The 25,586-nt window shown below is 45.6% G+C and overlaps 1 protein-coding gene across 1 annotated transcript in view; it reads left to right on the plus strand.

The window, feature by feature from the left end:
• Nucleotides 1–25,586, plus strand: part of SLC4A9 (solute carrier family 4 member 9) — a 52,046-nt gene that overhangs the window by 20,852 nt on the left and 5,608 nt on the right. Inside the window, exons 13-20 of the mRNA XM_084850860.1 lie at nt 1,866–2,060; nt 8,322–8,435; nt 13,487–13,648; nt 18,891–19,069; nt 19,297–19,369; nt 19,991–20,059; nt 23,104–23,277; nt 25,193–25,348. Of these exons, the coding sequence (XP_084706986.1) occupies nt 1,866–2,060; nt 8,322–8,435; nt 13,487–13,648; nt 18,891–19,069; nt 19,297–19,369; nt 19,991–20,059; nt 23,104–23,277; nt 25,193–25,348 (1,122 nt within the window). The remainder of the gene's footprint in view (nt 1–1,865; nt 2,061–8,321; nt 8,436–13,486; nt 13,649–18,890; nt 19,070–19,296; nt 19,370–19,990; nt 20,060–23,103; nt 23,278–25,192; nt 25,349–25,586) is intronic.

Below are 25,586 nucleotides of genomic sequence, written 5' to 3' on the forward strand. Positions count from 1 at the left end.
AGGCTCCGGTCCATTGCCTTAGGACGTAACTCCTTCACAGTTTCCAAATAGAGATCCTGTGCATTAAAATGGGGTCTGGTTTCGCGCTCTTTCCCACAACAAACCCATTACTGTCTTGTCAGAAGTAACTCTCCTTGTGGTCAGTGAGGTTCTCTGCGTTAAAATGGGGGCTAGTTTCTCACTTTGTTCTCCCCCCCACTTTCCCAACACAAGCATATGTGTGTCTACTCGGAAGTAACTCCCATTGTGCTCAATGAGGTTTGCTCCTGAAATGCAGGTGCATCTGGACTTTCAGGGGAAAGGAGAAAGGAGGCGGGGAGAAGGGAAAGCCTTTTAAAAAATTCTATACTCCTCCATTCGCTTCTCCTTCTGTTGTCCTGGAAACACGGCTGAGGAGGTGGGAACACTGATGTTGTGTGAAGGAGAGGGGGAGATGATCCTGGAGGGAGCAATCAGGCAGAGATGAAAAGATGCACACATAAGCACCTGTTTTAGGGGCAAGAAAGAAAGTTTAAAGGGGTGTGGGATGCTCCAGACACAGCACTTTGATTTTTTGCTCCTTCTCTAAAGCAAAACAAAAGGGCTGGGAAGGCAAGGAGCAGACTGGAAAGAGTGGGAAACTTCAGTGGGGCAGAGGGGGCAAGGGAAGGGGGAATCAGAAACAGGAGGAGGCGGGAAAACAGATGGGGTAAGCAGACCCAACCCACTCCAAAAAGGCTCCATCCAGCCATCAAGAGAATAACGTGATAAGGGCTCCATGGAAACAGCGCAGCCTGCCAGGGTACAATGATAGACCGGGTCCTTTTGGGACATAGAAACACGCGCGCGAGAAAATGCACTTGGGCACAAGAAAATGCGCTTGGGGAAACAGCGCAACAAAGTTGGAAAAGAAGTGAAGGCGATAGTGTAGAAACACACCCCTAATCCGAATAGGATCTTCCTGTGGTGCTGCACTCATGGCTGGGGACAGGATTTCTGCAACACCTTGGGGGCGCGGTGTGTTCTTTGACTGGTTGTGTTCACACCTAACTCTTGATTGATTGAGGTGCCTTAATTTCTATTGTGGGGTACTTCTTTTAGTGGGGACAGTTAGGTTATACTGACCTGAGTAAGTGACCAGAAGTTCATGACCTATGAGGCAAACGCTTGCTGGACCTTCTCTCCCATTCCAGCAGGAGATGCAAGCCCTCCAGGCTGGCCCATCTGTATGAGGCAAGGCTGAACCTCTTCAGCCACCTCCAACAGTATCAAAGAATACAGGGATGAAGTTCCTCCCAGGCCCTTACACCCAGCCGCCTGCCAGTGACTCACAACCCCCTTTCCCCTAATCCACCATGACTGCAACGTCCTGGCAGTGCCAGGCTGTCCAGGTTCCTACAGCGGGGAGGCACGCACAGAATCTCTGCATGCTCTGTGTACGCCTCCTCCTGACGTGGCATGATGTGTGTCCTTGCACCTGGGTTGCCTCTGGGGTTCTGGGGAACAGATAGCACCAGGGAGAGAATCCTCCAGAGAGGGAGGAAAGGCACAAAGGGATGGGGCGCATGAACAGAGATGTAATGCCTCCCCCATTCCCTTCTCATGTGCACATGTCTCATCTCCGAGAAATGGTGGAGGGGGGTCACAGCATACCGAAAGCCTTGGCATGACCAAGAAGCAAAGCCATGAATTGGCTTTTTAAATATGCTATTTATGAGACTTGGGGAAATTTCACAAAATGTCAGATTTCACAAAAATCCATCCTAGCTGATGGCACATCTTTCTATCACACTGTCTGCATGAAGGAAACGGCTGTGATCCATTTCCTTAATGCAGACAGTGTGTTCTTGCTAATTTGACAGACACTGTGTCTTTCTTCTCCACAGCCATCTCATACGGAGTCTGGGAACTGGTCCCTGCTGACCAAGAAACAGTGCCTGCGGCTAGGAGGCCACCTGGCGGGCAGCAGCTGCAATTATGTGCCTGACATCACTTTCATGTCTTTCATTCTGTTTCTGGGGACATTTCTCTGCTCTGTGGCCTTGAAGAACTTCAAATCAAGCCGTTATTTCCCCACAGTTGTGAGTACCTCCTATCTCCCACCCATTCTCTAACTATGATGGTGTGTGGTTTTCATTTTTGGGTTGGTTGACTGAAATAATTTTTTATTGTTATGAGCCACCTTGAGGGAGGGGCTCTGAGGAGGGAAGCCCTTGGCACACACATCCCTGCTGCTGCTTCCTAATCTGCTGCTTGCCTCGTCCCCCTCCTCAAGTTCTTCCCCATGGCTCACCAGTCTCCATCCTTCTGCTCACTTCAGTCTCTCGCCCCTGCCCCACCTCTTTTTCTCTCATCTCCCCGCCCCCATTTCTGGCTCCTCATTCTCTCCCCTCCTCCTGGGGCAGAGGTCCCAACAACCATCAATGAAGGAGGGCAGGAAGGCCCAGGTCACTGCTGCACCCCATGGATTATTGGAGTCTCCCACAAAATCCTCTGGGCTGATTAAGCCCAGGGGAAAGGGAACCACCTGGCGGTCTCTTTCTCCTGCAAATGGAGTGGAGCCTCCTTGCTTTTCTTTCCTGGTGAATCCCAGGATATTCCCCAGCAGCATGCAGGCAATAAATGCACACAGCTGTGGTTTTGGTGGAAGGCAGGGGGTCATTCGTACACATCCCACCCCTGCTATTTTTCTGCTATGGTACCCCACAGAACTCCTCAGTTTTGTGCCTTCAGGATCCAATTGCAGACATCTCAAATTCATAATGTCCAAAAGGTTAGGATCCATTTTTCAAACTAGCAAGTCAGTACATGGTCTGCATTTTACCATACACCATTACAAATGTTACTATACACTGTGTTACAATTCCAAACACTGGGAGGTACCATCAATTTGAAGTTTTTAGGGGGTTTGTATTAAAAGACAACAGCGTCCCAGTGATTTTTTAAAAACAATTTATCTGTTGCATTTCACTCCCTCCACCCTGATGTTGTTTATTCAGGCTCCTTGAGGAAAGCAATCCTTCATTGGTTTGGTGACGTTCAGAGAAATCAAATGTTATTAAGGTTTCCCTTCCCTATTAAAGCCAATGGCAGCACTGCTGGCAAAGTTATCTCACGCATGCTCAGTTTCATTCGGAAGCTAGAATGCTGCCAGTACAATGGTTTCAGAGGGAGTCTATGTTGCAGAGGGAGTCCATTGGATTCTCTAGCCCTATTCAGGTGTTCTTAAAGTGAGTAGACATGTGAGGAGAGGGAGTGCTGTAGCCCCCAGCTGTCCTGGCTCATCGGACCATCGCCCTACATGAGTACAGGGCAATTGAAACATGTGAGGAGGGGGGCGGGATGAGAGCGGTCCCTCTCGTCACATTTTTGCTCTACTCGCTGTAATATTGCCTGAATAGGGCTCTAGTGCAACACCTAATCCTTTGGTTATGCAATGTGACCTCACAAGGTCAGACTAAACATCACTCATGAATCAGGACCCTAACATGGCAGGGGGTGTAGGTGGGCTTTAAACCTCCACCCACCCACCCCCTGCAGGATGCCTGGAGCACAACTCTTTTTGGCCCTGAGGAGCTGCCATAGGAGATTCTGAGGGGGAATTTTTTGTGAGACGATTCTGAGAGAGAGAGGAACATTTGAGAGAGGAAAGACTTTGGGGAGACCATAGGAAGACCGAATGAATAAGAATCCCTAGCTAGAGAAGACAGTGGAGGAGAGAACTGCAGCCAGATAGATACCCTAACAAAGCAGCAGTTTTGAGGCCAGAGAGTGGCCAGGGCTGTGGAGCAGCAGATCTCCTTCCAATGTTTTATTTTGTTTGGAGACGTACTTTACATTGTATAGTTATCTGAGGTGTTACTGTTCCTTCCTTCCTTCCCTCTTTTCTCCTCCCTATCATATAAATTATTTTCAGCAAATATTTTGACTTTTATTAGCTTTTTAGTTCTGTTTTCAAAATTTCAGAATGTTTTTGGTAGGTAGATTAATGCTTGCTTCTTTTTGCACAACTGGGCTATTTATATTTATAATGGTTTAGGAAAAACTAGTAAACTTTCCAGAGACCACAAACTTATACAAGCCCCACTAAACACACTTGGAATTATTTCTGTATAAATTAGCAGCAGTACTGTTATGAGCAATTGTTTGGATTTAAAAGGAAGTAGCCCATTTACTAAAGAACCAACACTCCTTATTTCTTTTGTTTGTTAATCAAGAAACTTGAATACAGCAGCAATGCAAAGGTTACAGTATTCTGAGTTTTCCTACACGAGGCTGTTAATCTGATGTATCTATTTTCAGTCTTATTGCACAATTGAGATCCAAGCACAACACAAGGGGTGTTTCCTTTCCTGCTTTCCCACTATATAATTTCTGGGTGGCACTGTGATAAAGTGGAATAGCACAAATACACAAGAGGAAATTGCCATTTTCGCTTTCACAATTCAATGCCACATTTTCCCTGCTCTAAAAAGACTCACCAAAAAGTGCTGGTTGGACACAGAAGTGAAACTGGAGGGTTGCAATGTTGTTTAAAGAACCTATAAACAACCATGAGTAGGGAATGATGAGCGCACGATAATTGCCTCGTGTAGAAAAGTCCTCTGTCACAGGTTCTTGCAGGTGAAAGAATGCCCTTTGATGGGCAAAAGCATCCAGAAACCCTTGAATGAATTCACATGTACACTCCGTTACATGTGAATAACTGTAGATGCATATAGATCCACAATCTGTGTACATAGATTGTTACATGAGAATAACTATATGTGTGTTCAGATCAACAGTCTGTGTATACATGTACACAGATTGTACATGCATTAAATGTCATGTATGAATATCCCTGCTCTCTCAGCCTCTCCTGCACCACTGGGTTGTGAAGATAAACAGGGAGAGGATGAGAATCATGTAATCTGCCTTGAGGAGTTTCCTTGAGAAAGAAAGATAGGATAAAAATATGCAATTTTTAGAAGGAGTTTAATGTATGGTTACCTGACAATTGGCCACGCCAGCTGGGGCTTAAAGGACGTGTAGTCCAAAACATCTGGAGGGCACCAGTTGGAGAAGGCTGCTCTAGCAATACCGCAAAGGCTCAGATGCTTCATAAATCAGGACAGGACAGGACAATGTGACATCATTGCTGGTCCCAGGCACTCCATCTTCCCATCTGGATTTTGGCCTGAAAGATAAAGGGAAAGAGTGGGCGTGTGGAGGGTAAGTTGTAAGCAAGCACCATTTGTGGCATTGCACAGTGTGTTAAGGCATCAGTCTTAGCTTCCAATTTCCTTGCTTTGTAGAGTTTGAGCCAAGATGAAATAGCCTTATCTCTGGTCTTAAACTGGCAGGTTTTTTGGTAGCTGAATAGCAGAACATAGAATCATAGAATAGCAGGGTTGGAAGGGGCCTACAAAGCCATGAGTCCAACCCCCTGCTCAGTGCAGGAATCCAGGTCAGAGCATCGACTTGTGCAAGTCAGAGCATCAACTAGCAAGAGGGACATATTTTAATGGTCCTGTATTTAAAATACTAAATGTGAACATACAAGTTATACAAAACTATTCTTTAACACAGATGTTCAAAAGCAAACTTGATTTGTTCTGTGGAACCAACAAGGCTACTGAGACCAGTCCTAATTATTGCCTTTAACAGAACAAACTACTTTAGCATCCTGATTCATCTGACTCATCAATTCTAACTCATAAACTTTTCTTAAAACACACACATACACACACACACACACACACACACAAGATCAGAGCCAGTTCACACATGCAAATCAATTATTCTATTCTCCATTAAATTCTTCACGTATTGAAATGACTCCTCAATATAAACCAGGCAATACAGAGATACAGTCTGAAGCCATGACTACAATCACAGTAGCAGATTTTATAGCCACCACCATTGCGGAAATGACTGCAGAATATTTCCATGACCGCCCATGCTGTACATGAAAGGAACTGTATTGAGAAAAGGCTGCTAATATGTATGTGTGAATCCCCCCTCAGGCCTTTAAATACTTACATTTGAAGAGCATAATCACAGGAGAAGAAGAATTAATGCTGTCTTTTTCCTCTCTTCAATGACCATGAGGAAAATTGTCATGCTTCCTTTTTCTGAAACCACCTGTTCCCATACATATGAAAGAAAACCAGTGAGAATTAAATGTTATCAAACTGTATTATATTTACCAAGGAACCAGAGGGACACCAATTTCGTCTGCCAAACCTCATCAGACTTGAACCAAGGGGGAAGGGTGGGGTCTTGAACTTCTGAGACTCTCTGTGTACCTCCAAAGCCCAGTGCAACAGTCTAGGACAGGGGTGAGGAACTTGTGATCCTTCAGATGTTGTTGGGCTACAACTGCTCTCATCCCTGACCACTAACCATGCTGGCTGGGGCTGATGAGACTTAGAGTCTAGCAACATCTGGAGGGCCACAGCTTCCCCACCCCTAGTTTAGGGGCAAGGCCCCACCCGCCTCCCTTGCTCCAGGTAGATTATGCCGGGACTCATTCCTGCATCTTGGAGATGGGTTAGGTCCTGGAAATTTATTTGCCCTTCTTCAGGCTTTAGAACAGGGTAGGTAACCTCACCTAACTACAAGGTGTGCTTACCAGCAGCAAACACACTTGTGAACCTCTATCAAAGGTAATAGTACTTATTATTACACTTACAGCCAAAGCTAAATACCATATCATGACCATTTTAAGAAGCTAAAAAACAGCCACCAGTTCCAATCATTTTTTGCATGGCATATAGAATTTAGCCTGCTGGCCTAAAAATGCTGGATCTCATGGAGTGGGCTGGGTGCCAAATGAGCCACTGGCTCTTCACAGAGATATAGACAGGGCCAGCCCTAACATTACGTAGAGTGAGGTGGCCGACTCAGGCAGCTGATTTCAAGTGTCATGAAAGGGCAGCAAATAGTTTGTTATTTCATTATGTTATTATTGTATTTTTACTGCCAGGGAATGAGACACCATTGCTGGTTTTTCTGTCTCAGGTGCCAAAATAATTTGACCAGCCTCCAGTATTATGCACCATGAGTTGGAGGGAGGGGGCACCATTTGCCCTCCAACTCAGGCAGCAAAATGTCTTGAAACAGCCCTGGATATAGAGCTTTGTTCTAGTTACCACTCTAGTAGCAAATACATGATTAGTACTTTTTGCTGGGATATTGATTTTATAATTTCTTACTCTTAACAGTATATCCAGTACATGTTACATAGAAGACCTGACATTTTCAATGGGATCTATTCCCAATTAAGTGGGTAAACGACTGTGGTCTATGATCACAATCCTGTGCAGTTACTTGGGATTAAAATGGAGTGTCTCTCAAAATGTGAAAAGTTTCTAGGGAAGGGAAGGAACAAGCTCCCCCCCACTCCCGCCCACCCAACTAAAAAAAGGACATATAGCTGAGTGCCAAACGACAGCCTCCAGCCAAATGTTTCAGTGAGAGGTTTGTTTGCTCTTCCCTCGCACCCCTGCCCCTGCCACCCAACTATTATTGTGGATGTGCTTGTCCCCATGGAGCTGTCAATCAAATGGATGGCCTAGAGACTTTGAGGGAGAGGGAGTGTTTTTCTTGGATGAAGCTCATTATAACAGCATTGAAGAAGTACTGCTGCTCTCGAGTAAGAGCGTCCGGTCATCCCTTGGAAGCCTGTGTGACGGAGAGTGCTCAACAGCCGCATCGCTCTTAGTTATTTATTTAGAGCCATGAGGAAGGGCAGGTGCACAATAAGTGCACATTGTTACTCATTTCTAACATCAATTTTTATTTATTTTAAATATTTGCCTCCCTCCTTTCACACACTTGCTCCTCTCATCCATTTCTATCCCTCATAATAACGCACACAAAAGAAACAAGCAAACAAAACAAAAACAAACCATTGTTAAAATCAATTTAGACATCATTCCTCAAGGCAGGATCCTGTTTTTTTTATTGCGATCCCTTCTTGTGCCCACTTACATGCCTTTCCCTTACAATGCACTCTTATAGTATAAATGTCTACCCCACTGGCTCAATAGGGATTGGAGCTTAAATCCATAAAGCCCCCTCCCCCGCCCCGTTCTTCCAAAGTCCAGCATCCCCTCTCACACAGAAAGACCTGCAGATATACAGGAAGTATAATTTCATGTCATGATTTATAGAAATGAAGAAAGATCCCTTGCACCAGAACTTTTGTTATATCAAATATGGTATCCCTGACTCTTCTGAATTTTTTTTTTACCATCCAGGGGTTAATTGAGATGGAGAGACTAATCTTAAACTTCTGTATTTGTGTGTACAGCCTTTGTTTTTCAAAGCTTATGCCATTTTTTCATGTCCTTTCTTAGCTGAGGAGGCTAGTGGGTGATTTCTCCATTATCCTGACTATCCTCATCTTCTGCGGAATTGATGCTGCCCTTGGATTAGAGACTCCCAAGCTCATTGTGCCCAGCGAGTTCAAGGTGAGACCAGTCAGAATCAAGCAAAAAAGTCATTCTGCTAGGTGCAGAATGGGCACCATTGATGGTCCAGGTTGCATACATTTCTGTGGAATTTTAAGGATGTGAGAGGTATAAGTAAAGAATCCCTCTGGATATAGCGTATTTGTTCAAGTGTCCTTAAAGGCAGGCTGGCTGGCCAGCACTTGTGTAGCACTGTTTAAGACAACTGCATGCTCATAACATTTTGGATCCCTTCTGCAACAAATACTATCCTTCTGGTTTCAGAAGACCGGGTGACAAGGCATGCTGGGGACTCTAGTTTTTAAAGGTTGGTTCAAAATGAGGGTATCCTACAATGGCCTTCTTGAAATAGACGCGGTTCACATGTCACGGCAGCAGTTGCAAGGATGAGCAAAGCGCACAGGTGCACCTTTGTTGTTTCTGCTTTTAATTGCCTTGTGATTGTGGATCCAGAAATTCTGGGTTGTTTATGGGTTAAACAACCAGAATTAGCCCAACAACAAACCAGAGTTTCTGGGTCCACACATCACGAAACAATCCAGGAACAAATCCTGGTTTGTTAATTAAGTGTGAACAATGAGCACGTGGCTGAAGTGTTCTGCTCATCTCCGCAGTTCCGCAAATCTAATGTGGGAACTGGGTCAGTCCTTGGGCACAGCAGAAGCGATTTGTATGTCAAATGAGAAATCACGTACTACAGTGCAACTTCTGGGTCTCTAGTACAACATGTGTTGTTCTTAAAAGAACAGTACCAGCTCCAGTGGATAAGTGTGGGTGTCTCAGTGCTATTCAGTGGGCAACTTTTAAATGGCGTGCAATGCATTAACATGAATTAGATTACACATTGTTGACAGGCTCTGTAAAGAAGGCAAAAACTGGAGGGGTCATTGGGAAGAGCCTGTTTTCTCCACCTGGGCAGGATTGAAGTAATAAGCACTGCATTGCTGCCAGTGGTTAGGGGTGGGTTGTGGGAAGGTTGCTCATTTGGTTCTTCAGTGAGGGAAATGACTGACGACCCATGCACTGCCTCTTTCTCAAGCACATCAAGAGGAGTAATCACACACAGTGCATTAAGTGTTCAAAGTGCTTCATGTCCGTGATCTCAGTCAATCTTTTATGCACCCTGTAAGGTGAGCCCGTATTATTAGCCACATACAGTGGAAGCCATAGCTGTGCAGCACACCTGGGGTCCTGTTCCTTTCAGCAAGCAGGGGGTGGGGCTGGAGCGGTGGCTGAGAAATGGCTGAGAGAAGCCAAGGCCTGCTGCGTCGGGGAATTCAATGTTCTCGGGGCTATGGCCTGACAGAAGTACCTACAATGCACTCCCAAAGAATGCCAGGCCCGCACTCCCTCGCCTAGTTTTACTCCCTTGCTGAGGTATACTTGCCTGTGTACCAAGACAGCGCTCTCCTTTCCTTCTTTTTCTAGACGTAGATGTCTCAAGGCATAACAAATGCCCCAGTCCATCTCCCCCCATTACCATCCGTAAGAAAATAGACTCGGCTCCCAGCAGGCACGCCTTCCCTCGGGGATCTAGTCCTTCCATACAAATAACATATTGACTGGCGGAGAGAAGTAAAGGTGCTGTCTTTTTTACTGGCTTGCTCCTGGGCTTTTAACAGCCACCTCACACATAGAAATTGAGCAAGTGAAGCTTTTTGTGGCATGGGAATGTAGTGATGGAAATAGCATCTGCTAAATTCTGCTGAGTCAGGTGCTGTCAAAGGCAAAGGGGCAGGATCAGTAAAAAGTTGGCAACTCTACCAGGAGGTGGCGCACTAACCAGGCTCATGGTTTTGACTCATGATCATGAAGTTTGCCAGGCCTTCATGGGAACTTGAGGCAGCTGCCCCAAAACAAGGAGTTGTTTTGAAGGGAAAGAGAAGCCTCTGACTGAACTTGCAGAGAGCGAGTTCTTGCAAGCAGTGCACATTGTGAGCAGTTAAGAAAGGGTGCATACAGACACACCAAAACAAAACAAAAACCAAACCCAAGAGTTGCAGAACATTATTTCCCTGTGGGATGACTCTAGTTTTCTCACACATTCAGAATGCACATTATAGGCATAATAATTAGCAAGTGCAGCAGGGATTCAAAATGATGCCTCTCCCCCTACTGCCTCCCCACTTGCTTCAGGTGGTTTGTCTGTCCACCTGTTTAATTTTTAAAGGACTGTTTTATTTAAAATAACAATAAAAGGCCCGTTTGTCCATTTTAAACACACACACACGTTCCACTTTGAAACAGTTGGGGAAAATGCTCTGGGGAGGGAGAGATGGTTTTGCCACTGCACTGGTCTCAGCCAATCAGAGATGAGTACAGCTGCTTTCTGTAGCAAGCACATAACTGGTTTCCCTGGGAGAGAAGACGGTAACTAAATGGTGGTGACTGTGCTTCCACAGCAGATGCATCACTCAGTTCATGTCTATCTGTGTGCAACCAAAGACTCCTCCGTCCCTCTGGTAGGAAGACTCATCATGCTTGGAAGCAAAAAATCCTTTCCAGAACTGTGTAATCAAACTGAAATGGTATAGTATTAGTGCCTCAAAGAGGGTCCGGGCACTTTGACGCATACATGGCGTCAAAGTGCCCCTCTTCCAAGCTGCGTGACAAGGAAACTCAGATTATTATTTTGGCATTCACTCCCAAATGACCCAGAATATTCTGGCAAGATTGGGAGCTGCTGCGGGCAAGAGACTCATGGACTGGTGGAGGAGTAAGGAAGGACAAGCAGGACAGAGAGCACGGGATGGATGCATGCATCCAGCCCCCTGCTCAGAGGGCCTCTGTGTCTGCCCCTGCCCACACTGGGCAGTCCATGAGGATGCCAAGTGCTTCTGGATGAGGCATTTATTGTGCAGTGGCACTGCTTCATTCACAGATCTTTACAGGGGGTCCAGACAACTTTACCTTCCATTTGTAGCCCTCCCATGTTTTCCCACTGCTTCTTCCATCTTTTTTTTAATGAGAAAAAAAAATTAAAGGAGAAAAGACAGAATAGCGAGACAGGCTTTTTGGCTGTTAGCGCTCAGAGCCCTCCATCTGGAAGCCTCCCCAGGCAGCAGAAACAGAAACTAAGCAAGGAGGCCTGGAGCACCTAGAAAGCTCACCTGTCCAGTGGCAACTCAGTTTGCAGAGCTCAGTAAGGAAGCTGTCTCCACAGAGCTGTTGCTCCTGCAGCTATCAGGCAGGGTAGTTTTAGGGCTGACCCGGTTGCCCCACCTCTTCTTGGAGCTCTGCAGGGCCCTGATCCAGAACATGCACTAAGCATTAATTTCCCTCCTTCTCCTCCTGAGTAGGTCTTGCCTCCATCTTCCTCCTCCCTCCCTTCTGTTTCAAGTTTTAGATTGCAAACTCCTCAAGACAGAGCTTGTCCCCTTATTTGCTCCATGCACATTGATATAAGAGTATTTATTTTTTTATTTCATCAGATATCTTCTACACCAGGGGTGGGCAACTTGTGGCCTTCCAGATGTTTTGGCCTACAATTCTCATAAGCCATAGGCCAATGATGAGGGATCATGGGAGCTGTAGGTCCAAATATCTGGAGGGCCACAAGTTGCCCACCCCTGTTCTACACCATTGCCCAATGCTACTCATGTTTACTCAGAAATAAGTCTCGCTGATTGCGATGGAGCTTACACCCATGTAAGTGAGATAGGACTGCAGCCTTGGACTACTGAAATACTCATTCCCACTTCCCAGGGGACCCTGGGAACTGTATTTCCATGAGGGAGACTAGGAATTTCTAACATACTTCTCAGCTCCTTTGTCAAGCTATTGTGCCCAGAATTTTCTGTGGAAAGCCATGACAATTAGCACAAAACCTAATACAGGTTTCTAGTGTAAATCTGCCCCATAAGTCTCCAATAATCTCTCATCCCTAGGACACTGACTACAGAAAAGGGTGCCCTGAAGTGTCCTACCTCTTGAGGAGCTATGCTGAGAGTATGAAGCACTCCATTCCCAGAGAGCTAGGATGCCAATCCCAGCTACCTTGCCCTTGACTGCCTCTGGTGGGGGGTGGGTGTTGGCTGTAGCTGTGATGCCCTAGCCAAGAAGAAGCTTGAGACCTATAGAGCCTCTTGGCCTATACTGGCTACTTCCATGGCAACTGAGCCAAAGCCAGACAGCAGCCATGTCATGATTCCACTGAGGGCACAGTTAGTAGTGAAGCAGGAGGCAGCTGGTGGCTCACATCCAGGTTTGAGCTGCCCTGCTGCAGGCCTGGGTGTGGGAGGATTAGTGGAGGCTCCAGCAAGAGCAGCATTCCCTGCCTACCTGCCTTCCAAGGGAGGGGCAAAGGAACTCATGGCCTCTCCTTGTGACAAGCAGCACAGAAGCATGTTGGCCAACGTGGATGAAATGCCAGGTCGAGAAGGGGATGTGGACAGCCAGTTAGGGAGAGGACAAGGGAACGTGTCCAGGCCATGAGTTCCTGTGGCTGGGTATCTGTATGCTCCTGCCCCTGTAGGCATTTCTCTAACTGGCTTGCAAAAAGCTTGTGTTAATTAAACACCACACGAGTGGCATCCCTTGGCAGACAGATGACGGTCTCTCATTATAATTAGCTTCATTGCTGAGATGCTGAAACAGAGCTTCAGAGAAGCCTTCTGACTCAACCTGGGCATGGAGGCGAAGGTGGACTGCCAAAGCCCTGATACCAATGCTTCAGCCAGTTGCACCCTGTGGAGCAGTGCCCAATTATTTACTTTATTCATATACAGGCTTTATACAAAATGAATATATTCATAAAACAATTCAGTTTTTACGTAGCCCTAACACAGTATCCATCAAACACTATCAAGAGGTAATGGAAACAAACTGTCTGTAATTTAGTCGGCTGGAAAGCCGCACTTTGTAGCTAGCCTGTCACCACATCCTGCTTGGTTAGCTGGGAGTGAAGGTCCTTGGAGCTTCCTTGCCGGGTACTTGGGGAGGCGGTGGTGGTGCTGGCCCAGTCCACTGGACCTATTGTAGAAAGTTCTGCTGCCTTCCCTTGATCCATCCTGTGCCCCACTAACTTTTCCCAATCCCCATTCTCTCTGCAGCCTACAAATCCTACACGTGGTTGGCTTGTGTTTCCGTTTGGAGCAAATCCCTGGTGGATATACTTGGCATCCTCAGTACCTGCCATTCTGGTCATCATCCTCATCTTCATGGACCAGCAAATAACAGCTGTCATTCTCAACCGCAAGGAATATAAGCTGCGGGTCAGTGCTGGACTGAGCTGTGCATATTGCATTAGTTCATGGACTGTCTCAGATCTATGATTGTCATAGAATCATAGATTTGAGAGGAGCCAAATGGCCATTAAGCCCAAACATGTACTTCAAAGTGTATTCGTGCCCATGATTACTCACCCCACAGGTTGTATCACCTCAATTCCAGCTGCAGCCTGCAATGACAGGGCTTTCTGTCATTCTGACCTGACTTCAGGTACCAAGGTTGGAAGAAATTGAAGAGATAGAGCATGAACATTCTGTATGCTGCCCATCTCCTAGTTCTCAGTGCTAGATGCAGCAGCAAGATGGTATTTTCTGCATCCTGCATCTATCAACCTTGCTCCTCCTTACACAAACTGTCACAACTGCTATAGCCCAAATTAAAGCATATTGAGAAAGCTGAGGGTCAGTGTGCAGCTTGGTGGCCACTGCTCACATGGTTTTTTTGTGCTTTACTCTCCCCCTGCAGAGGAAGAGGGTTATGGCTGAAGGCAAAGTGTGCGTGCATGAAGGCTAACTTGTAAAAGAGCTTACATGGCATAGAAATTAAGCCTGGATTACTTATCTTGCAATTTACATGCTATTTGGTGCACAAGTAAACTAATTTTTAGCACTTTAAACGCTTGTCTCCAAAGTAAAGGTTCAGTCCTAGTATTTCCTTGTTTGGAAAAGGAAATTTCACTAAATTTTATGAACGTGTGTGTGTGTGCACGCGCGCGCGCACGTGCATGTACAATGTTTAACTTCAGCTCTATACCCAGGTTCTTGAAACCCAATTATTTCTCCCCTCTGCTCCTTTAACACAGGGTTCCTTCTCTCCCCATCTCTCTGTCTTTTACAGGGTTCTTCCCCCCACCCTCTCAATTGTATAGGGCTCTTTTGCCTCCCCTCCCTCATTATTTTTCCTAATAAACTCCTATCCCTTTTTACTGGACACATAACATCACACATTTGCATTATGAAGTATCGCTCATTACTATCTCTGGTCATGTTGCATGCTTGATTCAATTTGCCTTTCCATGAACTTTTTCTTATTGCCTTCTAGACCACTTCAGAGCTGCTTTAGATGTGGCACAAGAGACAGGGCTTTAACATGTTCATCCTTCCAATGCACTTCATTTAATTTATTAACATTTAGAATTTTCAGGATTTATAATAATGAAATGCAGTTTGATTATCTGGCTTAATGATACCGATAAACAAACTACCTTCTTTTATTACCCACACTATTATTTCTTATTATTTAGTATGCATTATATGAACTAGCTTTTATTTATATTTGCATGTTTTATTCTGAAGCTAATATTTGATACTTGTGGATTTGCAAACTTAATGAGAGGGGCACCATCCTCAGAGAGACCTAAAACTATAAAAAGGTAAAGGTGTCCCCAACCAGTCGTGTCCGACTCTGGGATGCGGTGCTCATCCCCGTTTCTAAGCCGAAGAGCCAGCGCTGTCCGAAGACGCTTCCGTGGTCATGCGGCCGGCATGACTGAACACCGAGGTGCACGGAATGCTGTCACCTTTCCCGCTGAGGCGGTACCTATTTATCTACTTGCAATTTCTTGCTTTCAAACTGCTAGGTTGGCAGAAGCTGGGACTGAAGACGGGAGCTCACTCCGTCACGCAGCACTCGGGTCTTGAACTGCTGACCTGCCGACCTTCCAGTCTGCAGTTCAGCGTCTTAACCACTAAGCCACCGCGGCCCCAGAGCCCCTAAGCCAGGGCTGGGCAGACTTCAGGCTTGTCTGATCTACTTTAGATTTTTTTTTTTACTAGAGCCCCAAGATCCACCTATCAGAGCCAGGCAGAAAAGAAATACACTTAGAATTAAAAGAACAGGATGCCTCTGAGTACATTCTGGGCCTAGGAATTTTTTTTTCCATATCAAAACTACACTGAGTTCACAGCCCTTCCACAAAAAAGTCCACTCTTGGCTACTCCAAGCTTTCTTCATTGCAGCAGAAGCGGGGGGCGGGGGGGTCATTTTTGTTGTTACAATATTAAAAACTAGGAGTCAGAAACCCTTGCCAATCTACTGCAACTCACCCAGAGATCTATCAGTAGATCCTGATCTACCTTCTGCCCATCCCTGACCTAAACAATTAGTCCCTTTGAAGACAGTGCCTGTATGCTGGGGGGGAGGGGTACCTTTACAGCCATCATGCTTGAAAACATTATTTGAAAGAGAAATAAAGCTGAAATTCTCAGAAATCTGGATTCTGTGCTAGACTCCAGGTTATGCAGAGATACTTCTGCTTTTGTGGAATTACAGGCAAACCTGTAGACAACCCTTGGGAAGACAATGCCCCTTGCCTTTTATAATCCAAGACTTGGTCAACTGCAAACCAAGGCACACGCTGGAGGGCCAGTAGCGTACCGCTTTTGGAACTGCTGCCCACTCTTGAAGCAGCCTTTCCCATCCACTCTTTCCCCACCAGTATATGCCATTAAAGAGGCGTCGTCTCAGCCTTCTGTGGAGTAGGGAGTCTGGCAGTTACTCTCCCCCAGCATTCCATGGCTTCATGTGCTAGAAGAACTATCCAGGCTCCGCTGTGCTAGCAGGAACTGGTTCCTCTGGTTGGGCTGTGCGAGGGAGTGCCTGGCATTTCTCTGCTGTGTGGCTGCTCTCTCTTTCTGGTGCTTACCTGCCTGGGCCTTCTGCTTCGTTTTTGTCCCAGTCTTCTGACATACTACAAGCACTTCCAGATGGAGACAAGTGTTAGTTAGGTTCAGTGAATCTACAGTACTCCAGGCCTCCTGGAGGCTGAGCCAATCCCTCCATGGATCATGGCTAGGCAAAATGGACTAACAGCATCAACATGGACAGCCAACAAAACACCAAAGCCAGTAGAAAATATGTCTTATTTAGGCTGCTTCTTGTTCAGCTTGTTCTTGCTGCACAAGGTATGGTTCTTGGAGAAACAGCCTCCTGCAAATATATATGGAGAAGCAGAAAATGCTTTGCTAAATATCACTTCCTTTGCTCAATGAGACAGCAGGGCTGAATGCTAGAAGAAGCAGCCAGCAGAGTTTTCAAGGAAAGGTTGGACTGGTAGCTATGAGGAGTGCTTAGACCGAGGTTATCCTATGCCCAACAGCTGGGATAAGACAAAGCATGTACCCCAATGGGATGAGTGATGGCAGAGCCTGTTGGTGACTGGCCCTCGAGAGCATGCTTCATTGGTATAGCCAAGGTTCCCAAGCCCTGGGTGAGCCCAGTGCACCTCCTTGCTATGGGAAACAGAAACCAGCCCTTACATCCTACCACTCCCTCTGCCCTCATAGTCGGGAGGTTTCTTCTTCTTCTTCTTCTTCTTCTTCTTCTTCTTCTTCTTCTTCTTCTTCTTCTTCTTCCATCCATCATTCTAACAACTTATTGTTCAAGATGACCAAGGGAGGGGCTCAGTGGCAGAGCCCCTGCTTTGCATGAGGAAGGTCCCAGCTTCCATCCCCAGCACCTCCAGGTAGAGCTGACAAAGAGCCCTCTCTGGAACGCTGAAGAGAGCTATATGGGCCAAGACATCTTCCTGTGTGACCTTCCTATGGCCCATGATAATGATTCCTAACTAAAGTCAATAATCCCTGTGACTTCTCTGTTTATATTGTCACTTCCCGTTCCACACTGATAGTTCAGGCAGTGGAGAAGGCTGGTGGCTCCGATTTGGGTGGGGCTGTGAATCCATTCTGGGTTTCAGACAGAACCAGCCAGAATTCTAAAGGAGACATTCAAGGTGCTGATCTCAATCCCAAAAATGGGTTCAGCACCTTGGATAGCTCCTGGCTGAAATCCAGAGTGCATTCACAGCCCCACTGAAATCAGAGCCACCATCCTCCACTGGTTTTAGGTTAACATGGAGTTGCTGTGGGACAGCTGCAGTTTCCTTCCATGTTCACCTTCAATTCCACCACCACCCCGCCCATGAGATCAAGTGTTCCCAGATTCTCAAAACCCAGGGTAAGGAAAGAAGAGAGAGAATAAATGTTCTATGCATCTTTTTCCTCTGCCAAGTCAAAAAAACTACCTTGTCATGCGGGGGGGGGGGGCAGGGTGCTGCTGGGGCCATGGTCTGTCAGCCTCTCTTGCTTCTGGAACCCTCTCAATCTCCAGGCTGCTCAGTGTGTCCACTTTGTCCTCGCTATGGTTTCCTTGTTGAATGGGGCTATCAGATAGGGATGCCTCCCCCCTCTGCACCCTTGGCCAGCCTCAGGATGGGACTCAGAAGGAGAGGGAGCCCCAGGGACTTTCCAGCTACCAGAGTTCAGTGTCTCCCATCTCTGAGTGTCAATGAAGATAAGGGGGCAGGAGGCTCCTAACAGCTTATGAGCCTCCTGGCTACTGCTGGTGCAACTAGCCTTGCCGTCAGTTGGTATGAGGTAGAGGGAGATATGGATAACAAACAAATCCACCTTTACACTATAAAAAGTTCTCAAGGTGGCTACTAATAAACTCAGTCTGGAAACACTTGATGCTCTGACTTGGATTCCTACATTGAGCAGGGGGTTGGACTCGATGGCCTTGTAGGCCCCTTCCAACCCTAATATTCTATGATTCAAAGATGTCTTATTTTGCCCTCTTCATGTTGTCCTTAAACAGCTTTTGGTATGCAGGAAGCATGTCTCGATGATGATAAGGTGCTCCTGTCTGTGGAAAAACTGAGGCAGGAGATAGAGAATAGCTGCCACAAATTGGAGACATTCAGACAGGAACAGATAACTTCCAGAATTCCAAAGGCAATTTATGGAGCTTGTGTTAGCCCCTTACCTCTAATTTGGAACTATCAGCTTCTCTAAGGATGCTTCCAAATGAGGCTTTTATGCCACCATCACACCACCTTATTTTATGGGGGGCGCAGATAGCATTGTCTCCAACTCATAACCCTCCTGTGTTTTCCCACTGCTTCTGCTGTTTTTTTCCTCTTACCACAGATAATCCATTAAGAAAGAAAAGACAGAATAGCTGCACAATGTCTTTTCAGTCGTAGCACTAGGAGCCATCAGTCTGGAAGCACCCTAACTGACTCCAAAGGAGATGGTTTTGGCTGCTGTAAAGAATCTTAGTAAAAAAAACAAAATTCTGTATCTCTGAAAGCCACATTATGCGAGCAGAATAGTTTATGCATATGTTATTTGCTCCAATAAATCAAAAGATATCTGAACCGGACAATAAGAAATACTGTGTAGTTTCCAGTCCATGTCTCCGAATGCTAACATCGCTGTCCTGTTGCAGAAAGGAGCAGGATTTCACCTGGATTTCTTCTGCGTTTCCCTTCTGATGATCCTTACCTCTGTCGTGGGCTTGCCCTGGTATGTGTCAGCCACAGTAATCTCTTTGGCTCATATGGACAGCCTTAAGAAGGAGAGCGCCACTTGTGCTCCGGGGGAGCAGCCAAAGTTCCTCGGAATCAGGTATTGTCTTTGGGCCCTTCTTTTTCGCTCCCCAAATATGGGTTTTCTGGATGTCATCGGTCATCCTCTCTTTGTGCTAGACAATTCCTGGACCTTTAAGAAGAGATGTGTTGGTGTCCACCTTCTGCTGTGTACCTGTTTTCCACTGAATCCACTGGGTGGGACTGGCAGGCATGGTTGCCTACTGAAATAAAAGAAGTCTAACCCCAAAGTGCTCTTGGTTGCAGGGAGCAGAGGGCGACAGGACTGATGGTCTTCATCCTCACAGGACTGTCTGTGTTCTTGGCACCAGTGCTCAAGGTAACAAAGGCTTTTAGCATTTGTACACAGGCAAACACTTCTCCCCATCTGAAATGACTATCTGCACTAGCTGGCATCCACAGAGATCATCAAGTATTTGACAGAAGGCAGGTTTAATCTTTTGTAACTGGATCATGCTTATAGCTATCATAAGCAAATATTAGCAGGTATTTAGCAAATAAGGATGCTGCTTCATTTCTCATTAAGTGTGCCTTCATCTGAACTCCCAGATGATTTTGCGGCCTTGAATGCTCCAGTAGCATGGTTGAACTTGAAGTACCACAAATTCAGCACAATATGCTTCTGGAAAGAACTGGAATGGGGAAAGAAACCGCCCTTGGGGCTGCTCTCCTGCTCATGCACTCCCTCTCCTAGATCTCTGATTTCAGCTGTATACCTCCAGTCATTTAAGAAATGGCTGGGGAAAAGGGAATAGGCTCCAATCAGCAAGACTGCCAAAATTCCCTGTAATACACAATTATTGTACAAGTATAGGAGTCCTGTCCTCCTTTGAACCTAATCAGCATAGAGCTGACTTGGATAGTAAAGCATTATAGAATGTAGACTTTAAAGAAAGCCCAGTGTGAATCATGCTTATACTCTGGATTTGATTTTCCCTAGTTTATCCCAATGCCTGTGCTGTATGGCATTTTTCTCTACATGGGCGTCGCTGCCCTCAGCAGTATCCAGGTGAGTGCAAAACAGCAGGAGAAGCACCTTTTGAATTGTGGGGAAGGAGTTTTTCTGGGTTCTAGCTCCGTCAGTAAGGTGGCTGTTGAACAGTAGGAAAACAATGGGCATGTTCACACGTCACACTAAGCCACTCTGGGAAGAAGCCACGGTAGGTGGGTGGCTTGCTCGTTACTCCCAACAGACAAGCACCTGCTCAGTGGCTTCCTGTGGCTTGTTTCTCCCTTGGTCCCTCCCAGTCCTCCAGCCTGCTGCCGGCATGTATCCCAAGGGGCTTTATGGCAGAAATCTTTGTTTCCTCATTCCCTACATCAGCACCCTTTCTGCAATTAGTCTGCTGGGGTTGCTAGCTGATGAGGTAAACTCCTGCATCAGATCACAAAAAGGAAATAACTTTCTGAATAGGTTCAGCACCCTGGATAGGTGAATGCAGGAAAGTGTTCACAAGCTTTCCCCCCCCCCCCGGACTCTTGCAGAAGAGTGAAAGACCTCCTGTCTGCTTTTTAGCCAACATCCCCTTATCCCCCTCTTGTCAATGTCCTCCACTTCAGCGCTTCCCTTACATCTGCGGGAAGGCATTTGCAAACTTTAAAAAAAACTTTTCCCTGCCATTAAATTTGCACCATTTCCCCTCCATTCTACTGCTCTACCATTAATTTGCATAGTTTTTCTGATCTGGCTCACTACTCATGTACATCTGACAGCTAGCAATAGAGAGAGCTGGTTGGCAAGAGCAGGAAAAGCCCCCTAACACTCCTCATAATCTTGCTAGTGCCACCACCATTCTCCCTCATCCCTTCTGAGCCTCAGGATGGATTTCTTTCTTTTTTTCTAGGAATCGTGAAGAAAGGACACCAGAGAGTGTTCTGAACACATTTGCAAGTTTGTTTTTTATTTTCATTCCTGCACAAGTGCGCAGTCAATGCCTACATTGGAGGTATCTGCCCAGATCTTGAAATCTCTCCACTGACCTGGTTTGCACATCACGCTAAGCCACAGTGAGTCATTATCACGAGTGCTTGCAGGGTGGCTTAGCGTGACATCTGAACCCAGAGCATTTTTTCTGTCGTGGGTTGTTTTTTGCAAACAAGCCACTTTGAGAACCTATGGCTTGTAGTAGGGTTGTTTAGGGTGGCTTGTTCTCAGGGTAGCTTGTTGTGATGCCTGAACCTGGCACAGCGATTTTGTCACGGGTTGTTGGGAATGGCTAGAGAGCTGCCTGGCAAGAGTAGCGAAGGCCCCTGCTGCTCTTCGTGACCTTGCTAGTGCCACCTCCATCCTCCCTCATCACATCTCAGTGCCCCCTGTCTCTCGATGGATTTTCATTTTTATTTTCATAGAAATTGTGAAGAAAGGAAACCGGAGAGTGTACCAAACACATTCACAATTTTTAAAATTTTATTTGCAGTTCTGCGCAAGTGCACAGGAATGAATGTCTTCTGCTAGGAATTTTCTTTCCCCCTCCATTTTACTGCAGTGTCTTGAAATTTGCTTAATTTTCCCTTCCATTTTATTGCTCTGCCATGAAATTTGTGTATTTTTTTAGCTAACTGCCTCACTTGTCTGCCTTTAAATTTGCATATGTTTGCCCACTCAGTCAGTCCCTGATCTGCCTTGAAATTTGTGTATCTTTAGTGATCCTGCTCACTGCTTTATCACCCTCATGTAAATCTGACAGCTAGCCATGGAGATCAGTGGATGGAAGTGGCAAGGACGAAGCAGGGGGAAGCAGGGAGCTGAAAGCAGCTGGCAGCTGTGGGACAGAAGGAGCTTTCGGGGTGGGAGTTATTATTTCAGTAGAACGTGAAGCAGCCATTAAAAAAAAAGGGTGTTTGCTAGCAAGGGAAGTACAGAAGTGGAGGATTAAATTGACAGGAACATTGATAAGAGGGGGTATGGTTATGTTTGGCTAATAGTGGACAGGCAGTCTTGTGGTCTTGCGCAAGAGCCCCCCCCCCCCCCCGCAGGTTGTGAACATGTTCCTGCATTCATAAGGGCTCAGAAACTTCAATCCTTTTGGTGATCTGTGTGGGAGGGGGGAAGTTTCCCTCGTGAGCCAGCAACCCCAGCGGACTAATTGCAGAACGGATGCTGACGCAGGGAACTAGGATATGAGGATTTCTGCTGCAAAGGCCCCTGGGATACATGCCAACAGCAGCTGGGAGGACTGAGAGGGACTGAGGGAGAAACAGGCCACAGCAAGTTGCCGAATAGGCGATTGCCTGTTGGGAGTCATGGTCAAGCCACCCACCACCGTGGCTTATTCTCAGGGTAGCTTAGTGTGACGTGCGAACTCACCCTTTGTCTTTATATGTTCCTTTTTTAAAAGTGTAATTTGTTAATGGAGAAATGTGCAGTTGCTTTAAAAAGAAAAGGGGGCAATAGCTCACCTGAAGCATGAGAGGAGAAGCAAGATCAATGGCTCAGCCAGCATATGATTAACGTGTATGCAGATTTGTAATTTCAGCAGTGAAGCTGGGAGGAAGCCATGCTCCCCTTGTAGCTGAGGGATCTGTGAGCTCTCTTCTTAGTTATCTTTGTCCTCCATCAAACACATTAGAATTGGCATAATAGTGTCTTTAAAATAGAGGCTGCTGGTAGAATAAAATAATATAACTTACAGTGCTTCACATACATCATCTCAGTAATTCTTACAACTGCCCTGTTAGGTAGACCATTTTTAAAGTTATTATCGTCCCCATAATGCAGATAGAAGGGTTGAATCTGCGTTAACAGTGGCTTACCTAATAAGGTTATCTAGTGAGTTTATGGCTGAGTCAAGATCTGAGCTAGTAACTTCCCAGCTTACTCTTAGCCACTACACTACACCTACTTTAGAGGCCACAACTATTTAAGATGGATAAATTTACATGTTTAGCAAACCTCATGCTCCCTGAGTTTTCTCACATTAAAAAAAATCAGTGTGCATGATAACTTCTGAGAGTTGATATAGTTTGCCCCATTCTCGGGCAGGAGTTGCCTCATGGAGTATTTGCTGCATATGGAAAGGTTCTCCATATGTCTCTTGCTTTCGCATATCCCAGTTGACGGATAGAATCCAGCTCCTGCTGATGCCTGCTAAACACCAGCCTGACTTCATCTACCTCCGCCATGTTCCACTATGCCAAGTGCATCTGTTCACCTTCATTCAAATACTCTGCCTAGCTGTTCTGTGGATCATTAAGTCAACTGCAGCTGCTATCATCTTCCCATTAATGGTAAGATTCTTTAGAACAGAATGAGCTCCATGTGATTCATCCACACATTTGCACAAAATTAAAGAATTTGCCTGGCTTCTTCTCCTATCCTCTTCTGCTATGTATTGAAAGCACAAGTCTGAGATTATCCACTGTACTGCAATGTGAATTTTCCTTTCCCACTGGAGCAAACAGTCTCTCAAAAATTATCCCCAGCAAATTTTCATGTCAACTATTTTAGGAATATTTGCCAAACATAATGTTTTGTTATTGAACAGACTACAAATATAATGAATATTTTCTGAATGTTTTGTGATCAGATGGGTGTTAGTATTTTATATCAGTTGATATTTTACATCAATAGTTTTGATATAAAATGTCATAACTGAATATTTGACAACTTCTGATAGCTGCCATTGAATGGTTTTGTTTATTTGTAGCATTTATACCTTGCCCTTTAACCAAAAAGGCTTCTGGAACAACTTACAAAAATTAGTGGCATGACACAGTCCCTGCCTTCAGGCTTACAATTTAAATGTAAGACACAACACAAGAAATAATGAATGTGGAGAGGGCATATATAATTAAAAGTTGTAAAAAATAGTAAGCATTTTAATGTATTTGCTGGATAACCTACAGTAACATTGAAGAATTATGGACAATGTTGTGGACAAATTTTGATTTTGAATTGTGATATCAGAATTTGCATTCCAAATCTGGATGTTACATCTTTATAATTTTGAATATTTTTGAAATTTTGCTTTAGTTGTAATTTGAACATCACTGTGCAACCCCTAATTGTTCCTCTCCATTGCGGCTCCTGATTGGTTGTGTGTTCTACATACTATCCTTGGGTAACCTTATCAAATCCTATGGGATCCAGCACCACCTATATGTCAATGATACCCAGCTCTACCCCAGATTTCTCCCCTTCTATCCAGCTCTGCATCTCCACCTGCTTCTCTGACATAGCCACTTAAATGGCTCATCACCATCTCCAATTCAGTCCAAGACTAAGCTGTTCAACTTTCCTCTCAAGTTTTTCTCTACTTAGTTACTCCTTGGTTATCCCAGGCATAACAACTTAGCTTTATCTTTGGTTCCTCCCTGTCTTTTTCTCCATGTATAAAACATAGCAAAAATCCATCCCTTCCTCTCTGTTTCTTTGGCTAAAACTGGTTTGTGTTCTGATCATCTCCTGCTTTGACTAATGCAACCTTATCTCTGGCCTCCCATGGTCACAATCCTGCCCTCTCATTGATATCCAAAGCTCTGCTGCCAGAATCATTCACCTCTCTCATTGCTCTGACCATGTGTTCTTCCTCCTCCTCCTCTTCCTCCTCCTCCTCCTCAAATGCCCAGTGTAGCTTCCTGTTCCTTCCACATCCACTGTAAACTTCCCATGGTTACTTTTGAATGTCTCCAACTCTATTTCTTGCCCTATCTTCCTGTCATCTCCCTGCCGTGGCCTTCTCTCCTCCACCTCTACCCCCCTCTACCACCCACAGGTCTCCTGCTCTCTGAAGGGATTCAGCCCATTCTCCCTTGCTGTCCTGGAATTCCCTCCTCAAACATCCATGTGGTGCCACCTCTCTGGTCTCAAATATCTCCTCAAAACTGATCTTTTCCCTGAAGCCTTTGGCTCAGGCACTTAGTCCTCATCCCCAGCTGAAACAAAGCCTAAATACATGCACTTGCTCACATTAATCCCTTCTTACGTTTGTTTCTTCCTTCCCTCATCCCAGTGTTTCCTTTTGTTGTCTTCCTGATGGTCAAGAATTAGGTTGTGAACTCCTTGGGGCCAGGGACCTATCTTTTTTATTTTGTTCCTCTGTAATGCTCATGTGGGTTGTTAGTGCTATGTAAATTATTATTAATAGTTATAATAATAATCACAACGATACTAATTTTGTGCGATTATGTTCTGGCTATTTAGCTGCTGGCTTTAGTGGGTATACGGAAGGCAATGGAGCACATCTTCCCTCTACACCACCTGGGTTGGTTGGATGACATAATGCCAGAAAAGGACAGAAAAGAGGAAGAAGACAAGCTGAAGAGGGTGCACGATCAGGATGAGAGTGATGATGAAGATGTGAGCGTGATTAAATTCCGGGGAACAGAACAGGTTGGGCGGGGGCTGAACTGCGTAGAAATCACACACTCCCTTCCTCCCAATCTCAGCATGTCAATGTGAGACAGCAAAGAGGGAGACACTGCACACTGCACGGCTTGTGTACAGTGAAGGGCTGCTCGAGCCGCCTTGTGACTGGTTCAGAGCACTTCATGAATGCCATTCTCCTTTTGAGAGATCCTTCATTATCCAGAGTCCG

Source organism: Heloderma suspectum, chromosome 4 (assembly GCF_057233095.1).
Source record: "Heloderma suspectum isolate Gila_16-S chromosome 4, 16-S_ref, whole genome shotgun sequence".
Lineage (NCBI taxonomy): Eukaryota > Metazoa > Chordata > Lepidosauria > Squamata > Helodermatidae > Heloderma > Heloderma suspectum.